This window comes from Gymnoscopelus braueri (genome assembly GCF_963280865.1).
Source record: "Gymnoscopelus braueri genome assembly, chromosome: 1".
NCBI classification, from domain to species: domain Eukaryota; kingdom Metazoa; phylum Chordata; class Actinopteri; order Myctophiformes; family Myctophidae; genus Gymnoscopelus; species Gymnoscopelus braueri.
The window spans coordinates 50,808,002-50,828,703 of record NC_137603.1 but is presented as its reverse complement, the minus strand read 5'-3'; the positions used below and the strand labels follow the sequence as shown (position 1 = coordinate 50,828,703).

Genomic DNA, 20,702 nt, shown 5'->3' with positions numbered 1-20,702 from the left:
AGATGTCCCACCACTCACTTACACTTACACACTCGCTGAGGGGTCAGTGTTGCCATAAGTTGTGAGAGAAATAAGCAACCAAGTCTATGAAACAAGCCCAAAAGAAGCGACTATTATAGGCCACATGAACGCTTTAAACCTATATGCATGTTTGAACATTTAAGTCAAATCTGGTGTGGGGGGAGGGGAACATTTTAAACAACACAAATGTTGTATGGGAGGTCCATGGCACAAAATATTTTATATATATTTGTGCGCAGACAAATTCTTATTATTTGGGGTCCTTCACATGAAAAAAGAAACACACATTTAAACAACATTAGACAGCCTGCCCAAATAAGCAACTACACTTCAGAAACAAGACCAAAAAACAGCACACACGCAACTACTGTATACCAATATTTACAAGCCACTTTACAGCAAAAAAAAGCCCAAAGCCGCTTATAATAAGCAGACATGGCAACACTGGTCAAGAGGATATGTGTCTCATGTTCCAGTGTTTGAGAACAGGAGGAGACTCGCTCTCACCTCTGAGCTGTGGGGCCTGACAGACACACCACCACACCATTATAAATGTGCCGAGGTGATCGCCACCTCGTAAATCCTGTCCTTCACCCCGATGCGACCATCTCACTCTGAGCTACATGCTAATTCACTGCTCCACAGCTTCAGAACAGGACACTGCAGAGTAACTCAACCTAAGACCTCTGTGTTGGCTACCTGTCACTTTTAGAATAGATTCTAAGTTTTTTATGCCCCTAGCCTCAGGAACTCTCTGCGGTGAATGTAGATATGTAGATATTTTTAAGTGTGCTCTTTTTCAAAGTGTCTTTTAGTTTTCTGCTCATTTATTTGTTTTTTATGCTTCATGTTTGATATTATATGCACTTATGTACTTGCATTTTTATGTACTTGTTTTAGTGTGGAAAAGAGGTGAAGAAATGAGTGCAAGCAGGTTGGAACGGGTGGAGAAAGCAAGAATGAAAGGAAAGGTGTACAAGACGGTGGTGAGACCATCTATGTAGCAGGGACCCGCTCTATATTGTATACAATTGTGTTTCAGATTAAACTTTATTTTTGACTTGGTCTGCTCTTTTTCCCCCTACACCAAATCTCTTTGCCGAAAATAGCCGATCTACAAGCTCACAACTCCTTGCGCTGCGAGGCAGAATAGGGATGCTATAGGGTTCAAGTGGTTACGTAAAAAAAAAATAATCCTATCACACAAAGATTTGGCGGTCCCCTATAGTGGTTCTGAGGACCCCTAGGGGTCCCGGACCCCCTATTGAAGACCCCAGGTTTAGAGACAGTCGAGGAAAAGACAGGAAGCAGAGCTGGAGGTAGCAGAGACAAAAATGTTGAGGTTCTCTCTGGGAGGAACAAGGATGGATAGGATCAGGAACGAGTATATCAGAAGGACAGCACATGTTAGATGTTTTTGAGATAAAGGTAGAGAGGCCAGACGGAGATGGTTTGGACATGTAGTTACAGAGGCGGCATAGTGAGTATATCGGTAGAAGGATGCTGAGGTTGGAACTGCCAGGCAGATGGCTCAGAGGAAGACCAAAGAGGAGATGTATGGATGTAGTGAAAGAGGACATGATGATGATCTCACGGTGTGAGAGAAGACGAGGCAGAGGACAGGGTGAGATGGAGGCAGATGATTCGCTGTGGCGACCCTGAAGGGAACAGACGTTTTTATATGATGTTTTCTTTTTTTGTGTTAAGCACTTTGAGTTGCATTTTTTGTATGAAAGGTGCTATATAAATAAATATCATTATCATTCATTTCTATTACCTATTTGGAGTTCAGTTAAGTGTGTGTAGAGAGGTCATTGTACATTTATTGCATGTAGACGGATTTGTTGATTCAATAAATGAGTAAATGAGTAAAATGTAGATCTGCTACTTTTGATACTTTAGTCTAGTGTGACGCAATAGTATGATCACGAGCTGGGCGTTAATTTACGAAAAAACAGTGAAAGTGAAAATATGGAGATACGGTTTCTGCCCTGACAGCAACGATTTACAGGGGTGACCTGAGCCAAAACAGTCAGAGAACCACTGTTCTAGCTGTGTTCTCCTCTGCCATGTGAGTCCTACACTCTGTCCTGAATGGCAGCACAATGGCCCTTTTACACCTAATTGACCACATGTCTTTTTTCCTTTCATCTGCCGCCTCTCTCTTCTTGTACAGAATTTGTGTTCCTTTTCTTTTTCCTCTCTCTCTCTCTCTCTCTCTCTCTCTCTCTCTCTCTCTCTCATCTATCTCTCTCTCTCTCTCTCTCTCTCTCTCTCTCTCTCTCTCTCTCTCTCTCTCTCTCTCTCTCTCTCATTCTCTCCGCCCCTCCCCTCTCTCGGCCACTTTGGTCGTGCGTCGGTTTTAAGCTGTTGGCCTGGTTTCATATAAATCCCAATTATGTACAGAATTCCTGCTTCTTTTCTTTTCTCTCCCTCTCTCACATGAAGGGAGAGATACGGAGAGAGAGAGAGAGAGAGAGAGAGAAGAGAGAGAGAGAGAGAGAGAGAGAGAGAGAGAGAGGGGAGGAGAGAGAGAGAGAGAGGGAGAGAGATAGAAAGAGGGAGAGAGAGAGAGAGGAGAGACCGTCTGGAAAGTTCAAAGCACACAGCGGGCCGTTTGAAACTCTCCAAGCCGCTCGTTCAATGAGATGAAAGCCCCCCCCTCCCCACCCAATACAAGGGCCCTGATGCTATTGGCCACCGTGCACAATTAAATGACAACAGAAGCTCTACAGTGAAGCCCCTCTCCTCCTCTTATCCTCTTCCTCCTCCTTCAGAGAACCTTAACGCACCCCATCTCTCTGTCTCTCTCTCTCTCTTCTGCCTGCCTAAACCCCTCCTCCCCAGTGTCACCAGATTTTGGGAGAGAAACAAGAAACCAGGTCTATGGAAACAAGCCCAAAATAAGCGACTAGGGGCAGGTCATCAAAATCAAGTTTAAAGTTTAAAACTTTGTTTCAAACCAGTAGCTCTCCAAACATTTTCATATCACGGACCCCCCCAAATGAATAGGCTATGTATTTTGCCCACGGACCGCCATGTGAAAATATTTTGTGCCAGAGGACCCAGCCCCCCATTCAAAGTGGTTAAAAACTGAAGCATGCCCAAATGAGCAACTATACTTTACCAGAAACAAGCCATACTTTAAACAAAAACATCCTGCAACTTCCAATATTTACAAGCAAATTTAAAGGGAAGAGAATAAGCAGACTTGGCAACACTGCCCTCCCCTCCTGCCCATTCTCTGTTCATTTAATGTTTTCTCTGAATGATGGCGCTAGCTGGCTGCCAGGACGCTGTCACTGTCAATTCCAGTTTAGCAGCAGACATCAAAGCGTCTCTTACTTCAAACACCAGGCTCTCATTAGTGGGTCCGGCGGCACTCAGGCTCTCCGGCCGGTTGGAGGAGCGCTGGTAGTCGAAGGTGGTGCCGGCGAAGTGGAAGCGGCCGGGCCAGTCCACGGTCCAGTCCCCGGTCAGGTGGTACTTCCCCTGGAGGGTGGCGCTGCCGCTGCGCACCGCCAGGTAGCTGCTGGACACCTCCAGCTCCTGGACCCGGATGCTGCGGGCCCCGGCCGGCACGTCACCATGGAGTAGTACTCTGAACACACACACACACACACACACACACACACACACACTCACACACACACACACACACACACACACACACACACACACACACACACACACACACACAGTTTGTATTACTTTTCTTGTGAGGACATGACAACATTTTAGGATGCCATTGAAATAGCAGAAACATTGCAGAAAAACAACAGATCTATAAGCTAACATCGGCTATTTTTCGGTGCACGACTCCGACACGAAACTAAGTGGAATTCAGGCATAACTCTAACCAAACCGCTAAATGTGTAATCCTAACCCTGACCCCAACCTGAAAGTTTTCCTAATTGTAAACCTCTAAAAACATAAATCAACCATTGTTCTTGTCTATTTTCTAAAAGTTCTACTATACTTGTAGACACACACACCACACACACACACACACACACACACACACACACACACACACACACACACACACACACACACACACACACACACACACACCACACACACACACACACACACACACACACACACACACACAAATGCTTTATTTGAATACACAAATTAGTATAAATTTACAGGGAAACAAAAATATATCGGGGTTAGACAATAAGGGTACATAATAGCACCTTAATTCTCCTCCACACAGCCCAAGCTGACAGCTGAAACAGAGCAGTGAGTTGTTTGGCTTAGTTCTTTGTCATGCCAGCAATGTTCAGGCCACTCGTGGTAAGTTTATGTACATGGCCCAGGCTTCCAAAAATGACTACGCAGAGTCTGCGTCATTCTGTACCCAAAATGTTATAATTCCATGTAGCGGTTGGTACTTTGAATATTTATCTTGGAAAGCCTGGTCCATGTACAAGAACTAGAATCAGGACCTCCTTGTGACTGGTGTCAAGAAAAACAACATCAGGGGATGTTAGCAAAGACATAATTAAACCATTCTGGTAGCACTCTTAGAAATGTATTCACACACACACACTCCCACCCTACCGTTGGCTCGGTGCTGCAGGGTGTATTGGCCTTTGTAGAACTTGCAGGTTGAGTTGTTTCCTTTACAGACGCCACACGCATCCAGAGTGGTCTTGGATCCCAGCACCTGATCACAGCCTACTGCCTGCACACACCGCACGCAAGCACGCGCACACACACACACACACACACACACACACACACACACACACACACACACACACACACACACACACACACACACACACACACACACACACACACACACACACACACACACACAGACAGTAAACACCTTTGTAATGCTACAATGTTAAGTTGGTTATTCAATGACACAAAGCTTAATGTGTGTGTTCCACCTCTACTACCCTGTTACATAACTGTCAGATAACATAAACGATAGTTTATGACGCAATCACGGCCCGCCTTATATGATATTTAGTCAACTAAAACTAGACTAAAAATAAAACATTTCAGATAACTAAAATATGACTAGAATTTTTGTCAAAATGAACACTGGGTCCGTGCATGGTTGCCTCTGCCATCGGTGTGTGAATGGGTGAATGTAACACACATTATAAATTGGATAAAGGCCCTATTGAAATACAGACCAATTTAGGAAATAACAAGCAGGCACCATTCTAGTGGTCAACGTACCTCACACACTCCCTCAATGCAGACGCCTCCTTTGTGTTCGGAGCAGGAGGTTGCCATCTTTAACCTTGCTGGACATGGCGAAGAAAAAGTCAAAGTCCTCTGCAATGCAGTACAGCTTACAGATGTCCTCATCTGGAGACACAGATATATACAATATATATATATATCAGCAAATGCATAGATAGATTGTACAGATAGATTTTCAAAGTTCAAAAAAGGTTTTTCATCTTTACACTACAACAGTTAAATAATATGCTTCAGTGAAGTTTCACTGCTGGTGGGGGCCTGGTGTCCCATGTCTATAAAATGTAATTAGATAGCATGTTATGTAAACAGATGCTAGGTTCATTGTTTACCGGGTATCCTAGTTTATTTAGGCACTGATCGACTGTGACTACACTGTCTCTCTGCATTTGGTGTATGTATGTGATTACCTTAAACAACATGACAGTAAAGGTGACTTCTTTGAGGCAAGCACACAAAAGTGCTGATCTCAACATTCACCTTTCATCCATCAACAAACTATAAACAGAACCCTGGGATGACAGCCAAGAATACCTCTCTCTCTCTCTCTCTCTCTCTCTCTCTCTCTCTCTCTCTCTCTCTCTCTCTCTCTCTCTCTCTCTCTCTCTCTCTCTCTCTCTCTCTCTCTCTCTCTCTCTCTCTCTCCCTCCCTCCCTCCCTCCCTCTCCCTCTCTCTCTCTCTCTCTCTCTCTCTCTCTCCTCCCTCTCTCTCTCTCCCTCCCTCCCTCCCTCCACAGGTAAAAACCCTGGCCTGCGGGCTTCCTTTTTTAATGTATCCCTCTGTGTGAGAGCGTGCAGGTGGCTACATGTCCCTCATATACACATTACCCTGACAGCTTATCCTAAAGTCTTCCTCCAACAAGGAGCAGAGTGATGTCTTCCTGCAGCTGTTTGGCTCTCTGCTCCCCTGGCACTAGACCCAGGCTGGCACCGCAAAGCAGTGTTGCCAAGTCTGCTTATTATAAGCGACTTTAAGGCTTGTTTTTTTTTTGTAAAAGTCGCTTTGTAAATATTAGAAGTATCAGGTTGCGAATACTATGGCTTAGGCTTGTTTCTAGTTGTGCAGTGTAGTTGCTTATTTGGGCTTGCTTCCTAATGTAGTTTAAACCAGTGGCTCTCAAACCTTTTCATGTGTTCGTCTGTCCGCGGACCCCCATCTGAAAATATTGTGTGCCAGCCACCCCCATGCATGATTTGTGTAGTTAAAATGTTTCAGAAATATTCTAAATATTTATTTATTTTCTTTTTTTGCCGATGTATAGGTTTAAAGTGGTCAAGTATAGGTTTAAAGTGGTCAAATAGATTTTGATGCAATATTAACTAATTTAGCTTGGGACCCCCGGTGTGTGTGAGCATGCATGCAACCTAGTCGCGTCTTTAGACCTGGCCGCGTATTTCTCTCACAAAATCTGGCAACACTACTGGCACCATAAAGACACATCATAATCAGATTTCTTTCAGCTGATTCTGCCTGAGACGCACAGCAAAGGGATCAGCAGAACTGAGGCAAGAAGAAGCTTGTCCTGAAGAATATGCAATTCAAATGTTTACTCTGTGAAACTGAGTCGTGTAAACAGTGACACGTTTAGTCACATGCCTTTGCTTGTGTGTTATGGTGGTTCGTGGAAACCTTTTATGGAGGTGCTTGTTGTTAAAAGATGCCTTCACAAATTTCAATATTGTACTGCGCAATCTAAAGGTCCATACACCAGTGGGTCTCTCAATGTTACTTTACAGCACCTTACATTTATGTCATATTACGGTACGTAAATATGTAAATCTGTCCCTCTAAGATACAGTATGTCAGAAGGAAAATGTGAGAGAACATCAGTTTACATTAGGACAGATAGAAAATAACTTTATATTTAACATGTAACCACTTGAACCCTAGCATACCCATTCTTGGGGGAACATTCGCCCCTAAATAGCTGATCTGTGAGCTCACAACGCGAAACATTTGGCGATGCATTTTTTGGATCCTTTAAATTGTCACCTGGCCAGTACAGCAGAAGCTCACAAGCTTGTGAGATTGTCAATTGACTATTTTCTGCAAAGAGATTTGGTATAGAGGATAAAATTAATAGCATTAAATGTATGCAAGAACAAGACAACGTTTCTGCTTATGCCTTCCGAAAATTATAAGTATGCTTATAATGCATTATAGACATGGGATGCATAGCAAGTGTTACCGTATATTTGATACAGTAGGCATATTGAGACTATTTTGTATGTCCTCACCTCTTTATTCAGTGGTTGTGTGTTACTCAAATATCACTGCTGAAAAGGGATGGCTGGCTGAACTTCATTTGAACTTTATTTGCATGATATGCGATTAGACCCATAAGCCCCATTTCTGCATCCAAGCACGTTATTGGACAATTACCTACTGTCCACCTATTGTAGAGTGATTGAGCGAGTGAGTGAGTGAGTGAGTGAGCGAGCAAGCAAGCAAGCAAGCGAGTGAGCGACCACAATTTATAACAGAGGCCACCATGGTGGTCTGCGGCACCGTGGGAAAAAAGTCTTTGTTAAGAAGATTACTTGAACTTGTCCAGCACCAAGATTGTTTTATGCTCGACAATTTTACTCTAATGTGAAAATGTATATTTGTACATCTACTATGAACTGTTAAATGTTTTGTGTCCGGGTAGCTCAGTCGGTCGCCTTTGGGCCACAAGGTCATGGGTTCGATCCCCGGGCACCGCCAACTCGGCATATGAGTGCGGTAAGTACTGGGAGCTGATGGTAGGTGTGGCGCTCCACCTCAGCGTCTAGCGCCTTGTAACGGGGATGGACTGTACTGTTACACTGTTATAAGCCAATGTTCTAAATCCTAAAAGTTTTCTGAAAAACGTAAATGTGAAATGTGCTTCAATAAAAAAAAAACATTTGACTCAATCTTGTAATGATAAAATAAGTACATTTACGTTTGAGAAATGTGATGGTTGTACAGAAGTACAGTATGTGACCTACCGTCCACTTTGGTGTAGGGTTTCCACTTGTAGTACCAGCCCCTGAAGGGTTTGCTGTTGTACTCGGCACACTGCTGCGACCTGAAGTCCACTGCTTCAGCGGGACATGGTCTGGTGTTACACAGCTGGTTGAGACGGCTGGAGCCGGGGCAGAATCTACCGTTGTTCTGCGGCCTGGAGATGGAAGATGGAGATTATATTTCTGTCCCCCATATCACTTGTTTCCCATACACTGGGTCGGGACCAAGCTCCCCCCCGAACCGTTGTATAACAGTGAAGTTGCCTGGTGGTCAAATCTGGGGTCGCAGGACTTCCGCATTTAAAACGCTACTGCGTGTACATCTACTGTTTGAAACCCTATAGTGCGCCTGCTTGGTGCTCAAGTCTTCTGCATTTGAGCATAATAAGCAAAGTAAAAATAAAAAAAACAAGCGAACGGGGGGTCACGATGAATTTTTTCTTTTTCTTTCGCGGAAGCACAGTGAAACCCTCCGTGATTAGCAACCATCAGGGGATCGATCATACTGGAGATAAATATTCTGTGACTACTTGAAAAGGTAAGAAACTCGAAACATCGCTGGCAGTGTGGGTGATTCATTTATTTATTTATTCTGGCAGTGAAAGAGTTAATTGATAGAAAATAAGTAATTTTGTGGGTGAACAACTCCTTTAAAATACTCTTTAATCTTAAAATAATTAATAACCGAAAATGACTGTGTTGTGAGCTTGTGGATTGGCTATTTTTGGTGCATGACATGATTCCATAGAAGACATGCTGACTTCTATGGAATCCAAATGACTGAAATCAGTGGTGGCGACTGAGACCTTGAATCCATGTAACTCAGTACATCAGATGATCACAGGCACATCAATCCTTCTGTCCTGCAGGGACCTGAGAACGATGCAGATGGTTGAGCAATCTGCACATTAGGATGACACATTTCACAGTCCTATTCCAGTGTCTTACATAAATGTATGTGCATGTGTAATGTAAATGTGCACAGACATGCCAAAATTAACATGAATGGAATGAAGGAAAGTGAACAGAACGTACAATGGGCATATCAGTTACCAGTGGCGTAAAGTAACTAAGTACATTTACTCAGGTACTGTACTTAAAGTACAGTTTTGAGGGTTTTTTTTTTTACTTAACTGGAGCATTTCCAATTTTCAATACTTTTACTCCACTATATCTCCACCGCTTAAGTGCTAAGGGGTGAGGTGGAGTCTGAAGATTACGCCGGAAAATTGGGAGTGAGTCTGCAGTTCTAACTGCAATGGGGAGTTTGTTCCACAGTTTGGGAGCCAGAAGGGAGAAGAGTCTGGGATGTGTGGAGAGTTAGTAGAGCTGTTCACGGCTCAGAAATGACCGACCCCAACCCTAATGGACCCATGAATTTTGATCTGAGATCCGACTGGTTCCGAGATCTTTTTTCAAATTGTTTGGGAGATAGTTCACACCCGACTTATTATTTTATGGACCCGACACACCTAAAATGCCTTTCTAACAGGCTAGATGTCAGTTACATTCCATAATGACACCTAGTAGCTACGTACTGTAGCAGCCTATAATAAGAGACAATGACATTAAATTGCATGTTTTCACCTCGATGAAAAAGGAATCCATGATCACAGTCGCCACAGTGCACATGGAGGTATAGTCTGTACCCAACAGGACCCGAGAACCGAGTTCAGTGAGAGCGGGACTCTCCAGCTCTCACTGAACTCGGTTCTCGGGTCTTGTTGGGTATTCTCACAATCGGGGGACCCGTGAAGAGTTCTAGAACAAACTCTGCATTGCAGTTAGAACTGCGGACTCACTCCCAATTTTCCGTCAAATTCTGAAGACTCACCTCTTCAGACCCCACCTCACCCCTTAGCACTTAACCCTGAATATGACGACCATGCAAACAAATGTGTAGTTGTAGTACAGTAGTTAGTAGTACTTATAGTAAAGCTCAATTCAAGGTGTCAAAGTGTAAGTCTGCTCTCTGTAGATCCTGCCAGGCTTTGCCAGAGAGAGATGGCCTGGGCCTGGGGTTTCATGGGTCCGATCCTATTAGGACAGAGACGGTCCATATGGTAGACTACTTAAGACAGCCCACCACCTCACTATGACAGGGGTCCTTCCCCACTCGTCCCAACACAGAGCAGAAGAAGTACCGGGCTGTCCTCTGATGCAGTGGTCTTCAACAGGGGGTCTGGGACCCCTAGGGGGTCCTCAGAGTTACTACAGGGGGGCAGCCAAATATTTTTGTGATAGGAACTTTTTGTTTTACACTAATCATTTGAACCATAGCATCCCTATTCATCCCTATTTGCCGAAAATAGCCTATCTATGAGCTTGTAGAGCGGCTATTTTCAGCGAAGAGATTTGGTGTAGAGGGAAAATATTAATATGCAAAGAAACAAAAAACATGAATTTACACAACAAGTCTATGAAGCTATCTGTGAAAAATGTTAATCTGCAACACAATTTTATATCATATGTAGTGGGGGTCCCTGCTTCATCTCCGTCTCAGATAAGGGGTCCTTTGCCTGAAAAACGTTGAAGACCCCTGCTCTAATGTGTTCTGTTCTGTTTCTCTCATAACCCATCGCTCTTCATTTGTCTGCAACTTCTAAATCCAAAACAAGACAGAGATCTAGTTTAAATGGCTCTCTCCCCCTTTGTCTAGCACTCCCCTGTGTAATGCTCTTGTTTCTCCTCCCCTCCCTGGGTGTCCCGGGGGTCGAGTAAATCTGCCCGGCGACAGAAGTTTGAGGGCCAGAGGTCAACGTGTCGGTCTAGTCTAGTGTTCCACTCTCTTCAGTCACCTGTTCTCCATTCCTCTCCTTGCTCACACGTACGCACGCACGCACGCACGCACGCACGCACGCACGCACGCACGCACGCACGCACGCACGCACGCACGCACGCACGCACGCACGCACGCACGCACGCACGCACGCACGCACGCACGCACGCACACACGCACACACATGCACACGCATGTTTGTATTATATACTATACGTGAGGAAATTAACATCGTATTGAAAGTAGCTGAAAATAGCCGGAAATAGCTACACATTGTAAGCTTGTAGATCAGCTATATGTTGGTGTGTGATATCGCCGCATATCGGCAATTTTGTAAATTCCATTTTCACCTTGAAGCTGTATGAACAATTTGTGATTTTCTTTTTTTTCTCTCTTTTTCAAGTACGAAAAAAAAGAAAAAGGATATTTACTTGCGACCCATAAACTAGCTCCCAACGCGACACTTAGTATAACTTGACACTTGACACTTGACACTTAGTGCAACTTAGTATAAATCAGGCATAACTCCAACCGTAAACCTAACCTTTTTAACCTTAAAACAACCATTTCTCTTGTCAGGACCAGGACATTCTACTTCTCAAATTCTTTGGCCCTCACAAGAATAGTAATACAAGTAGTACATATCGTCGCTGTCGGGTGGAAACCTTGTATGTCCAAACACCGTTCCTTTTAATATTATTATATTAAAAACCTAGTGAAAACACCACAATGAAAATAGCCGATCTACAATACCTTATCTGCTATTTTAACTACTTTTGGGCTACACCTGTGGCACAGGAGGGCTACTGTACTCTATAAGAAGTAAAAAGTTGAAATATATGGAGATACAAGGTTTCTGCCTGACAGTAACGATATATACACACGCCACACACATACAAGCCGAGGGCTTCACCCCAATAAAGTGTCTTTACGAGCGTGCTGGAGAGAGGTCAGGGAGCTATCTGATCATCTGGGCCCGTAACCCCTCAAATGAACTGGATGACAAAATCTCCCCACTCCACAAAACCAGGTCAAGACGGTGAACCTTAACCCATTCAATCCGGGGAAACGCATCTCTGTCATTTTTACGATTTCTTTGGCTATTCAAAAAATAGCAGATATGCAAGCTCATAGCGTGGCACCGAGTGCCGCGCTATGAGCTTGTAGATCTGCTATTTTTTTTTTATTATCGTGAATATATATTTTTAAGCGAACATTTGTAAAATGATTTGTTCCAGGGACCCCCCAGAAGCAAATATTTGAGTTACAAATGTCGGCTTTAAAAAATATATATACAAAGATGTGCACAAATGCTTGTATATCTGCTATTTTTGAATAGCCAGCGTTCCCGGATTGAATGGGTTAATCTCCCAGGTCTTGTTTGGAAGGATTAGGTTGACTGTGTTTGATCCGACAGGTGGTCCGCAGGGAGATCGGGGGTGGGGGGGACCTGGAGTTAGCCGTGTGTGTGTGTGTGTGGGCGGGGGTTCTGAATTCCAGTTCTTTACTCAACTACTTGACATGTCATTATAGGCGGAAATGTAAAACAAGATATCGTTGCAGAAACCTCTTATCTCCATGTTTTTACTATTTGCGTATTTTTTTCGTAAATTAACGCCCTACTTGATCATACCACAGCGTCGCACAAAAGCATCAAAAGCAGCAGATCTGCAAGCTCGAAACGCGACACGAAGCGATGCGTTTTGAGCTTGTTACTGATCTGCTACTTTTTGCAATTTTTTTTATTTGAATCCTGAAAAGTAACTGTTCGAAATAGTTGATATGTATTCTTTTGTGGTTAAGTGGTTGACGGATATATTGATAGGTGCCACTATAGAAATGCATTCAGTATAGAAGTGCATTCTCTATACAGGCAGACTGTGTGCATGTACACAATGTCAATCTACAACTACAGTATCAATTGTATGTCAAACTGTATGGAGCACATGAACAAATCCGTGTAGTGAAAGATGACACGGTAGATTTGATCTCTGTCGGGGGTTTTAACCCATTCAATCCGGGAACGCATCTGTGTCATTTTAGATGTCTTTGGGCTGTTAAAAAATAGCAGATATACAAGCTCAAAGCGCTGCACCGAGTGCTGTGCTATGAGCTTGTAGTTTTAGAAAAATCACGAAAATGTGTGCAAATCTTTGAATATGTTGCTTTAATATCAGTGGTTCTCACACTGTCATGTCGCGGACCCCCAAAATGATATGTATTTGGTCGCGGACCCCCATCTCAAACTATGTTGTTCCAGGGACCCCCCCAGAAGCAAAAGATTTCAGTAAAAAAAAAGAGAAAAAAATAGCAGATCTACGTAAATAAAAATCTACGCTATGAGCTTGTATATCTGTTATTTTTGAATAGCCCAAAGAAATCTAAAATGACACAGATGCGTTCGCGGATTGAATGGGTTAATCAGCGGACACCATGGGATTGAGGCTAATCCATGTTGTTCTTCTCAGATTAGGAGCACAGGAGCCCCGACCCAAAATGTCAAACATGCAGAAACTGTTATTCTCATGAGCCTGTGGCGGCAGCATGACTCTAGTGTCAAATATTTAACCACTTTGAACCCTACATAGTTCATTGGACGGGGTCCCCCAGGGGTCTACTCTACTTGGTTCCCTCCTTTTTTCCCCTCTACACCAAATCTCTTTGCTGAAAATAGCTGATCTAAAAGCTCACAACGCGTTGAGCCGTGGCGTACCCACCATAGAGGCAAGGCAGGCGGCCGCCTGCCCAACTAAAATCTCGCCACCCCTAGAAAATAAAGTAAAAGACCGTTGGACCATTAGCCCGCCTCCTCGTCCATTCACGCGGGCAGGCAGACAATCACTACCGTAACCATTCAGCAGAGCGACCCTCGTCTATAGTGATGCAAATGTATGCCTTTGTCTTCATGGGGTGCCAGGAGTGGGGGTCTGGGCCATCACCTGCAGGCTATCACCTGGCATAAAAAGTACAGCAGAAGTACAATGACAACCTCTCGCCTAAATAGTCTGTGTCTCCTAGAGCGTTTGAGAGAGATTTAACTGAAGGTCTGAACTACGATCCAATTATAGATATTTTCAAGTGCAGCAAGCCTGTCGTCTCATGTTTTGAGACATCACTACATGCTTGAACACTATTTGATTTAGCTGTTATTGTTGCTGTTGTAATCGCAATGTTGAAATGAGTCAATAATTTGCGCAGGACATCATGTTCGCCTTTTCTGTAATGATGTTTTTTTAAGAATAAAAATACATACATTGATAAAAATACATACATTGATTATACACTTATTGTTTTTATTAACGTTTTTCAGTTTTGTAGTCAGTGTAGTGTTGTTGTTAACTTGTTTCCCCCGAGATTTTCCCCCGAGAGGGGGGGGGGGATCTCGCCTGCCCTAAATGTAATTCTTGGGAACGCCACTGGCCTGTAGATCTGCTATTTCCACAGAATGTTCGCCTATTATGACATGCCCAGAATAGGGATGCTAATGGTTCATGTGGTTATGTGTGTGCGTCCGCGTGTCTGTCTGTGCGTGCGTGCATGCATGCCTGTAAGAGTCACGTCTTCAGACTCCTCCTCCGCACTTAAAGGAGTAGTTCACCCAAAATATTATCTATTTTCTATCAATTACACACCCCATGAAGCCTTGAATTCATGGAGATTTAGTTTTACGCATTCCTGAGCCAATATTTTGATGACCGGGTCTATTTCCGGTAGGAGATACTCCTTTGAGTCTCGGATACATTAGCATCTTTTCCGCCGGTAATCAAATTATTGGCTTAGGAATGAGACAAAAACAAACAAATCTCCATGAATTCAATGCTTCATGGGGTGTGTAATTGATAGAAAATAAGTAATTGTTTGGGTGAACTACTCCTTTAACCTAGATATGACGACCATGCAAACATAACTTGGTCATTTGTTCTCATGTGTTTGTATCTTAGGCTTGTTTTTTCATGACCACAATGTTAAAAATGTAATTCAGATAGCATGTATTTAGATAGATGCTAGGTTCATTGTTTACCTGGTATCCTATAGTTTAAATGTACAGATTGTTTTTGATAGTATATTGTTTTTAGACTGATGCTAGGTTCTTGGTTTACCTGTGATCCTAGTTTACTGAGACATCACAGTGTCTCTCTGCATTTGATGTACTATTATATTTACCTTGCTAACTGTAAGGTCTGTCTGTCTGTCTGGATAAGAGCGTCTGCTAAATGCCTGAATTGTAAGTTGCAACGGGTGTTTGAGACCCCCAAAACATGCATAGGACACCCCCTTGCGAAACCATGAAGATCAAATCCCAATTCCACATCACAGCCGTTTGACTCGACATCAAGGGCTTCTGTGAGGGCAGACATTCCACCGACTCTGTCATCTTGTCCTCCCGTACGTCTCCATTGACCTCACAACCGCTTTGCCGCGGCGTCAAAACCCAGCCAGGCAGCTACAAAGAGCTGCTTTGGCGCCACAAGCGTTAAACGAACCTGACAGCTAACCTGGATTAGAGACGGTGTAACATCAGCTAATCGTAGCTCCTAATATGCATCATATGAGGAGTTCTCCACCTCAACTCCTACAGAGGAGAGACTTTGATCTTCCAACAGGGATTAGGAGACCGGGGGACGGGGTGGTACAACCGCAGGCTGGGCTGGGTGCATGGGGGGGTAAAGAGACTACAGCCAAACCATGATGTCAGTATGAAGTGATTATGAATGAATGGAATTTCAACTATTTTATTATTTACTGTTAAATTGTCTATAATAATTTGCCCTAATGACTGTAATATGCCACACGTCATTAGTGAATGGAAATAAAATGAGATCTCCCACTAGATAGTAGAGATTACAAGAATACATCGCTATTAGAATATATAGGAAAAGATTGTCATGAAACTATTGACGTCGAAAATATCCGTAGGGCAACAAATATGTGCTTAACGGAGCACTTCACCCATTTTCAACCTATCTTCATATAATTGGTCCTCACTAATGCTCATTATGGGACCATTTTTGTCTACTCACAGGGCTGTGGACAGTTTTCCCCTTTTTTTTGGTATTAAAGGAGAATTCCGGACAAATTAAGTGTTATCTTTCATGTCTCGTTACTCACCTAGCGACGTAAAAAGTGGCGTTCTTTTTTTCCATATATTCCCCTGTCGTCATTTTTTAAACACCCTCCGTTGTTATAATGGGAGCGAGTGGGTTAGTGAAGTTCGTCTATTATAACCAACGCAATGTTATTTCTATTTTTGTTTCTATACTACGATTCATTGTAGAGTCTCATGATAGTCAAACATGCGCTGAAAATTCCTGCGAGCCTGCCGTTAATGGCGAACAATTTAACACTGGATGCTTGTTTCTTTCCAGAACCTGGCAACTCGTGTTGCCAGATTCTGGAAACAAGCAACCAGTGTTAAATCGTTCGCCATTAACGGCAGGCTCGCAGGAATTTTCAGCGCATGTTTGACTATCATGAGACTCTACAATGAATCGTAGTAGAGAAAAAAATAACATTGCGTTGGTTATAATAGACGAACTTCACTAACCCACTCGCTCCCATTATAACAACGGAGGGTGTTTAAAAAATGACGACAGGGGAATATATGGAAAAAAAGAACGCCACTTTTTACGTCGCTAGGTGAGTAACGAGACATGAAAGATAACACTTAATTTGTCCGGAATTCTCCTTTAATGCGAGAACAAAGGCTTCTATCTGAGCATGTTAACTTTCCAGGAATAGAAAGGCTGTAGCCTCGACATCGATGATGTCACTGGTAGGCGGGTTTCTGAATTGCCCTCCTCTGAGACACAGAGTGAGTAGACAAAAATGGTACCATATTATATTGAGCATTAGTGAGGAGCAATTATATGAAGATAGGCTGCTGCACACAAGAATGCACACACCTGCGTGCATGTGTGTGTGTGTGTGTGTGTGTGTGTGTGTGTGTGTGTGTGTGTGTGTGTGTGTGTGTGTGTGTGTGTGTGTGTGTGTGTGTGTGTGTGGGGGTGTGTGTGTGTGTGTGTGTGTGTGTGTGTGTGTGTGTGTGTGTGTGTGTGTGTGTGTGTGTGTGTGTGTGTGTGTGTGTGTGTGCGTGTGCGTGCGTGTGTGTACCTGGGGCTGGTGCAAGAGCGCTCACGGTACATGACCCCTCCTCCACAGGTCCTGGAACACTCGGACCACTGGGACCAGGTTGACCAGTGGCCGTGGACCGCCTTGGGGCCGTGCTCCCCATGTTTGACACACTGACCCCTCCGACACCACTGGACAGGAGCACAAAACACAACAATGAAATTCTAAACTATAACCTAAGTATTCCTACAAGTGAGCATAGTTTAACTCCTTGAACACCTTGTTGGTAGTCTGACCCCGCCCCCCCTTCTCTGTAAATATACCTTATAGTTCTACTGAGCTTTATTCCATGATGTTTTGAACGAGAGGAAAACGAAAGGAAAAGAATGGAAAGAAACAATAAAAGTAGTGTTATTGTCATCAGTATAGGAATGGCTGAGTGACCTGAGGTTCCTGCATTGGACCTCAGCCCAGAACCGCCCTCCACCCCCCACCCCCCACCCCTTCCCCACACACACACACACACACACACACACACACACACACACACACACACACACACACACACACCCCCCACCCGGACCAGTCTGAGCCAAAGCGTAACGTACACTTGCATATCAGCACCTCTCTCTCTCTGTCTGTCTGTCTGTCTGTCTGTCTGTCTGTCTGTCTGTCTGTCTGTCTGTCTGTCTGTCTGTCTGTCTGTCTGTCTGTCTCTATGTCTCTCTCTCTCTCTCTCTCTATCTCTCTCTCTCTCCATCTCTCCATCAATATGGTCTTGTCCTTATGGTGCACTTAACAATGGACAAACACTCACACAGCTGTGTGTGTGTGCGTGCGTGCGTGCGTGCGTGCGTGCGTGCGTGCGTGTGTGTGTGTGTGTGTGTGTCAGAGCAGGGAGAGTGGAGTTGAGCAGGGAGAGTCCAGGCTATAGTTATGTTGCTCCAGTCCACTCAGCTCTGCTCAAACTCACTCACCGCTCGTCTACCCCCCCCCCACCTCCTCTTCTCCCCCCACCCCCTCCTCTCCTCTCTGCTTGCAATGCTCACTGCTCCCCAAAAAAAAAAACCTGCATTGTACTTTTGCTACAAACAGACGCTTTGATGTTTAGAGAGGCCCGTTTCACAAACCAACTGGAGCACACTGTGCTCTTCTGACACCCACACATGTACCCTCCGACCATCACCGTGTGGTCTATTAATAGAGCCTTATATAGACCACTGCTTCTCAAAGTGGGGTAAGGGGGAATCCCAGGGGTCCTTGAGGGGGTTCCAGGCGGTCCCCATGCATGCAGCAAAAGGAGGAACAATTAGGGGCCGTGTCCACACAAAGCGTTTTCTTTTTTTTTAAAGCCAGTCTGCCATGTATTTTCCATGTAGGCTACAGTGGTTCTCAACCTGTGGGTCACATGATTTTGGGGGGGGTCCTCAGATGACACTAAAGTGACAATTTAAGACCTTTTTAATACCTAAAAGAAATGAAATGGGGGGGAAAAAAATCAGTGGAACCGAGTCAAACTAATGTAATACCTCGACTCCTACAAAGTGCTTGTCAGGGCGGGGGGTCCCCAGTTTAAATATGATTATTTTGGGGGGTCACAGCCTGAAAAGGTTGAGAACCACTGTTCCATGGTATAGATGTGCTTGTGCACCCGAGCATTGTGCTTCAGCGCTAAGCGCTCTCGACGCCCAGTGTTTTTTTGGCGCAGCGCCACGGGCGCTTCAAGCTGGAAACAGTTCAACTTTTGGAGAGGAGCCCTGCTCTTTTGATCCTCCTGGCTATGTCTGACAACCCGGTAATTTACAACCCGACGTTGAATCGTTACCACAACCACAAGAAGTCCATGTTTACTATTAGCGTATAGCTATTTGTGCTAATAACATAGATCAGGACATTTGAGCACAGCAATGGTTGATCAATGTGAACGTTGCGGGTAAAACGCTGCATGTGAGCGATATGGACATGATATCCAAAGCGTCCCCCTCCGCTCATAAAACACTTAATCCCCTTAAATTCAAAAGTAGCCATCAACAAGCTCACAGCGCGTCGCAACACAACGCGCTGTGCATCTCTGTTAATGACAGAATGAACAAATGAGATGGTTACTCACCATATCGGGTCCACAGGAAGTCCCCTCTGCAGCGGGCATGAACTTGGTTTCACATCGGTGTCCCGTACGATGACACCACAGCGACTTACAGATGTCCTGTGAAGCAAAGCAAACACACAAAGGATGAGATGTCTGTCAAAGGTGAGTTACAATGTAAGCATTATAGTAAACTAGGATCACTGGTAAACCAAGAACCTAGCATACCAGTCTAAACAGTATACTATCAAAATGATAATCTGTACATTGAAACTATAGGATACAAGGTAAACAATGAACATATGTCTAAATAGCATGCTATCTAAATGTTTTAAACATTTTTAAAATTGTGATCAAGAAAAAAGCAAGTAACAAAAACATGAGAACAAATGACCACGGTTTGTCTGCAATGCACGGCCGTCATATCTAGGTTAAGATATTAAGGGCTGAGGTGAAGTCAGATGAGGTGAGTCTTCAGACTACGGCAGAAAATTTGGAGTGAGTCTGCAGTTGTAACTGCAAAGAGGAGGGAGGGAGAAGAGTCTGGGATGTGTGGAGCGTTGTCCAGGGTGTTTTAGGGAAGGCTCAGACAGCTTCCCTGTGTTAACCCATTAAAACCACACATGTCGATTGGTCAGACAGTCCTCGAGGTATGCACGAGACACACACACACACACACACACGCACACGCGCACACGCACACGCACACGCACACGCACGCACACACACACACACACACACACACACACACACACACACACACTCTTCCAGTGGCCTTGGCAACAGGCAGTGACAGACAGTATGGGACTGCAGCACGGCTGTGATCAGGTGAGAATGATTTGACCAAATGTTTCCATCTCATCTTGATGAGAAACATTTGGTCAAATAATTTTTTACACCTCATTATAAAACATCTTCGCCATCGTGTCCTTTTACTATTTGAATCAGTGATGCCTGGACCTAAACCCTGTGCGCACGCACGCACGCACGCACGCACGCACGCACGCACGCACGCACGCACGCACGCACGCACGCACGCACGCACGCACGCACGCACGCACGCACGCACGCACGCACGCACGCACGCACGCACGCACGCACGCACGCACGCACGCACGCACGCACGCACGCACGCACGTTAACATTCTTCCTCTGTGATGCAACCCCCACTGCTCCGTTTTCCGCCTTCCTGTTCTTTCTTAAAAGGCCCTGCTCTCAGGTGAAATCCGTTAAAATGCTACACCTCTGACCATCACTAACCCTCTGCACAGACCTCAGGAACCTTGTATCTCCATACTGCACTTCATGTTTTTTTCGTAAATTAATGCCCGCATACTACAGTGTCACACAAAAATAGCAAAAACTGCCAATATAGAAGCTCACGTGTTTTTGAAAAATAATAATTATAAAGTAATATAATAAGTTAAAGCGGCACGTGTCAAAGGTCATGTCTCACCTAGACACAGGATGTGACTCAAATTTTGACCGGATGGTCAAGATTCAATTTATTAGCTCAATGGTAAAGAT

At 44.2% G+C, this 20,702-nt stretch overlaps 1 protein-coding gene across 1 annotated transcript in view; it reads right to left on the bottom strand.

The window, feature by feature from the left end:
• Positions 1-20,702, bottom strand: part of adamts18 (ADAM metallopeptidase with thrombospondin type 1 motif, 18) — a 79,657-nt gene that overhangs the window by 18,352 nt on the left and 40,603 nt on the right. Inside the window, 8 exon segments of the mRNA XM_080438068.1 lie at positions 3,367-3,605; positions 3,608-3,622; positions 4,591-4,714; positions 5,227-5,277; positions 5,279-5,358; positions 8,224-8,396; positions 17,132-17,280; positions 19,200-19,295. Coding sequence (XP_080294194.1) covers positions 3,367-3,605; positions 3,608-3,622; positions 4,591-4,714; positions 5,227-5,277; positions 5,279-5,358; positions 8,224-8,396; positions 17,132-17,280; positions 19,200-19,295 — 927 coding nt within the window.